This window comes from Rhipicephalus sanguineus, chromosome 1, assembly GCF_013339695.2.
Source record: "Rhipicephalus sanguineus isolate Rsan-2018 chromosome 1, BIME_Rsan_1.4, whole genome shotgun sequence".
NCBI classification, from domain to species: Eukaryota; Metazoa; Arthropoda; class Arachnida; order Ixodida; family Ixodidae; genus Rhipicephalus; species Rhipicephalus sanguineus.
In genome coordinates, this window is record NC_051176.1 from 61658282 (window position 1) to 61662961 (window position 4680).

The window sequence follows — 4680 nt, forward strand, 5'->3', positions numbered from 1 at the left end:
TGCGAAGGAGAGGTTGAGAAAGGGAAAAGGAGGACAGGAACACGAAAAGTGTTCTGCTCCTTGACCATCTCCATTATCATCGACTCCTGGCGAACTCGTGCTCGTTTCGTGAAGGCAGCTGGCTTCGCCGAACCCATACCTTCTGCTGGTATGGGTTCACCTGATGATTGTGGAGAGCTTTGGACAGCCGCTGCAGCTGTTTCAGCCCGTGAAGTTGCAGAACTTGGGTCTGCATCGACAGAACGTGTGTCAGCATCTGCATTTCCAGGCGCTGCAGTGGCTGTGAGCCGCTGCGTATAGGACTCACTGCCAAGCTGCTCGTCGAGGTCATGGCCCGTCTCCATTATGTATGATCTACGAAACGTTACAGATGTATTACTATGCGTCACAGGGACTGCAGATGCAATTTGTTGCAACCATTGCAGCAGTGCTCGGGGGAATGCACATACTCCTGAAGCAGGGCACAAAAGGACACAATCATGCACACATAAAATGGCACAAGCACAAGCACTGTTGCGTCATTTTATGTGTGCGTGATTGTGTTCTTTTGTGGACTGCTTCATCAACTATCATAGCTCACAAATTAGCCCATCAGCACATATTAAGTACATAATAACCTTGGAAACACAGGCCTCTGCGGTTGCTTTCTACACCAAGGCTAGCGTCGTTCACAGGCAAGAAACCCAGAAACTTGTGCATAAGCCAATAAAACAGCCACGATAGTGCACCAGAACCTGTTTTTCTTTTTTTTTAGAATGATCTGTAATAAACAAAACTGCAAGCTAATTTGTAGTGACAGAAGCAAGTCGAAACAATACTCGGGGTATCTGTGTGACACCACCTGAACGCACCAGTGTTTGTTTGATCAGTGATATAACATTAGGTTAAACTGTCGCGCATACTGCGCGTGATAATCAAATTCAACAGGAGTGTTACGATGGCAGCAGAGACGCCGCCGGAGACATGAACAAGTCGGTGTCACCAGGCAGAAGACCGGCGTTTATTGTGCGCTTCTAACTTATATCATGAAAGGAGGGGAAGGGTGCAAAGGGGGGAACAAGGCAAGAGAGAAGAAGCATGCAATTTCTGTCTTGCGTCCACTTCGGCAAACGCTGACGTTGCAACACTTCTTCCGCCTTAGTAACCATAACGGTCCACCGGTTTTTTTGTTCTCGTTGACCGTCGTAGTAGTGCTTCTGCAGACGCGTCCTTGGCGTCTTCGGTCGTCGCTTTGTTGTCAGGTAGCGCCGATTCCCGAGTGTCGTTGCTCTCCAAAAACAATCCTTTGTCGCACCTTCGTACTTGGTCCATATGTCGACGGACAATCCCTGCCTCAGTCTCCACTTCCAAAAGTCGAGCACCGGTCATGGCCCTGACCCTTCCCGGCGTCCATTTGTCGCCCATTCCATAGTTTCGCATATAGACGGATTGACCGGGGGCGAAATTCCAGTCGGTGTCTTCCGTCGGCTTGGTCGAGACACTGTGGTGGTTCCTGGTAGGAAAAGACAAGTCCAGCCTTGTGCGCAACCGGTAGCCCAAAAGCCTTTCCGAAGGTGACAGTCCGGATTGTTGAGGAGTATTTCTATAGTTACAAAGCACGCGGGCAAGGGAGGTCGTCAACTCGGCGTTTCCAATCTTCTTTAATCCGTCCTTAACAGTCCGCACAGCGCGCTCAGCCAGCCCATTGCTCTGTGGGTGATGCGGAGATGTTCTGATATGTACAATGCCATTGCGCTCCATGAACTGACGGAATTCGAAGCCCGTGAAAGGCGTCCCATTATCTGACACCACCGTACGTGGTATTCCAAACTGGGCAAACAATGTTCTCAAGATCTCGACGGTACTTCGGGAATTGACATGTGCTACCGGCACAGCCTCAATCCATTTGCTATGTGAATCCAGCACAATTAACACCATCTTGCCACGCAGAGGTCCCGCATAGTCAATATGGAGCCGCGACCACTTTTCGCCCGTCTCCGGCCAGTTTACAGGAGTTTGTGCTGGTGGCATAGGCAGTGCTTGAACGCAGTTGTTACAGTTGGCAGCTACGCGTTGGATGTCCTGGTCCAACCTAGGCCACCAAAATATCGATCTTGCTCTAGCCTTCATTGATGACACTCCCTGATGGGAGTCATGCAGTAGCATGAGAAACTTCTTGCGGGCGGCCGTAGGTACCACCACGCGATGACCCCAGTACAACAGGTCGTTTTCCACCGACAGCTCATACCGCTTCTTATAATATTCTGAGAGCTCGCCGTCTCCTTTAACGCCCCGTGGCCAACCACTGCGGGTGTACTTGCATACTTGAGATATGAGGTCGTCTGTCGCCGTTAGTGCTTGCAACTGTTTAGTTGGCACAGCAGCGATGTCCTGCTGATCTAGGGATAGGACGACTGGCGTAAAGTCCTCCAGTTCCGATGCATGCTGTGAGGGTATGGGTAAACGGCTCAGTGCATCGGCGTTGTACAAAAGTCTCCCAGGTTTATGCTGCAAACGGTACCTATAGGCGCCTAGCGTGATAGCCCATCTCTGTATCCGAGCTGCTGCAATGGTAGGGGTTGGCTTGTCCACCCTCAAGAGACCCAGCAAGGGCTGATGATCGGTCATTAAAGTGAACTTTCTTCCAAGTAGATAGTCTCGAAACCATGTGACGCCGTAGACCAAAGCCAGTGCTTCTCGCTCAATCTGAGAGTAATTCTTCTCGGCCGAGGTCAAGGTTCGCGACCGAAACCCTATCGGTCTATACTGCCCATCCACTCGATGAAAGAGAGCGGCTCCTACACCATAGGGTGAAGCATCGCATTCTAAAAACAGCTGCTTAGACGGGTCAAAATGAGTGAGTACTGGGGCGGTACACAATGCCTCTTTAGCTTTTTCAAATGCATCCTTCTCTATTGCTCCCCATGACCATCGGCTTGTTTTTTCCAAAAGTCGATACAGGGGTGCCAGTAGAGTCGACAGGTTCGGTAAAAACTTGTTGTAGAAGGTCAGCATGCCCAAAAATGATCGGAGCTCAGTAACATTCCGAGGGGCTGGAGCAAGTCTGACGGCCTCCGCGTTCTTTTCTGTTGGGTGCAATCCTGCGGCGTCGATTTGGTGACCTAGGTAAACCACCGAGGCCTCGTTTATCCGGCACTTGTCAGCGCGAAGTTTAATGCCGTGTTCTCTGAATCTTTGCAAAACTTGTCGAAGCCTTACGTAAGGCTCATCAGCAGTCTCCGCGATTAAAACGTCGTCCAAGTACGCTTGCACCCCGGGTATGCCTTGCAGTATGGACTCGATCGTTCTCTGGAATATTGCCGGTGCTGAAGCGATTCCGAAAGGCAACCGGTTGTAACAAAACAACCCTTTACGTGTGTTTATGACAGCCAGCTTTCGCGAGTTCTCGTCCAGTGCAATCTGGTTGTAAGCATCTCGTAGATCCAGGATACTGAATTTTTCTCCGCCTCGAAAGTTCGCGAAGATGTCGTCTATGACTGGCAAAGGGTATCGCTCCATTTCACCCACAGAGTTTAATGTTACCTTAAAATCTCCACAAATGCGCACGGCGCCGTTGCTCTTCAATACCGGTACTATTGGTGTTGCCCATTCTGCATACGGTACCGGTGATATTATTCCAGCTTCGACCAATCTATCCAGCTCAGAGGATACCTTATCCAGCAGTGCAAAAGGAACTTTCCTTGACTTGCAAAATTTCGGGACTGCAGTGTCCTTGATGTAAAGCCTAGCTGGGGGACCCTTGATTAGACCAAGATCTTCCGTGAACACGTCAGCATATTCTGCGAATATGGCATCAGTTCCTGCTGGATTCTGTTGGCTTGCCCCGCTCGGTGGAGTAGTGACGTGCAGAACCGGCGTTCCTTCTGCTGCAAGCTTCTGCAATAAGTCCCGTCCACACAGGCTGGGACCTTCACAATCCAGCACAGTAAGGTTACAGTCGACCTCCGCTGACATATAATAAGCCTTCATTGCCAATGTGCCTAAGACGGGCAGTTTCCCTAAGTAACATGAAAGTTTTAAGTGAGTATTCTGCAGCTGGGGCCAATGGTCGCGATGTGCCTCATACGTTGCTTTAGGAACTATGCAGACAGGAGAGCCTGTATCCACGTCCGTCTTTATGGTGACACCATTCCACAAGATGAACTTCCTTATGGGTGGAACCAGAGGCTCCATACCAGTGACGGACCAAATTTGCAGTGTGCTGGAGTCACTGTCATCACTTTGTTCTGAATTTTCTGTAGTTAATGCTAGCGTTTTTCCGGTGCCGCCCGTCTTTTTACACATGCGAGCCAGGTGCCCTTGCCGACCACAACTGTAGCATCGACGGCTCTTTTGAAAGCATGTAGAAGCTTTATGACCGTACTTGCCGCAGCATTTGCATTGTCGCGGCTCATTCTTTTGCTTAGTCCTTGTGGTATCGGACGCGCGCCGTTGGCTAACTTTCAGAACAGTTGAAGTATCATTGTGCTTATCTATCTGCTGCAACCGTCTTCTGCGCTTTCCGCAGCCAAAGAAAGGGCTTCTGCTTCTTTAAGAGTCAAGTCGCTTTTCGCCAGCAACTGCTTTTGCAAACTTTTTGAGCGAACGCCACATACGATCCTGTCTCTCAATATTCTGTGTAACATAGACGAAAAATTGCAGTTCTGGGCAATCTTTCTAATTTCAACAATGAACGCTTTC

At 49.7% G+C, this 4680-nt stretch overlaps 1 protein-coding gene across 1 annotated transcript; it reads right to left on the minus strand.

Moving 5' to 3' along the window:
* Positions 1–1137: 1137 nt before the first annotated feature.
* LOC119393138 (uncharacterized protein K02A2.6-like) lies at positions 1138–3498 on the minus strand. Its single transcript, XM_037659996.1, has 3 exons — positions 3354–3498; positions 3199–3305; positions 1138–2424 (listed from the first exon to the last, which is right to left on the minus strand). Exons 1-3 carry the CDS (start codon positions 3496–3498, stop codon positions 1138–1140), a joined length of 1539 nt encoding a protein of 512 aa, XP_037515924.1.
* Positions 3499–4680: the final 1182 nt, after the last annotated feature.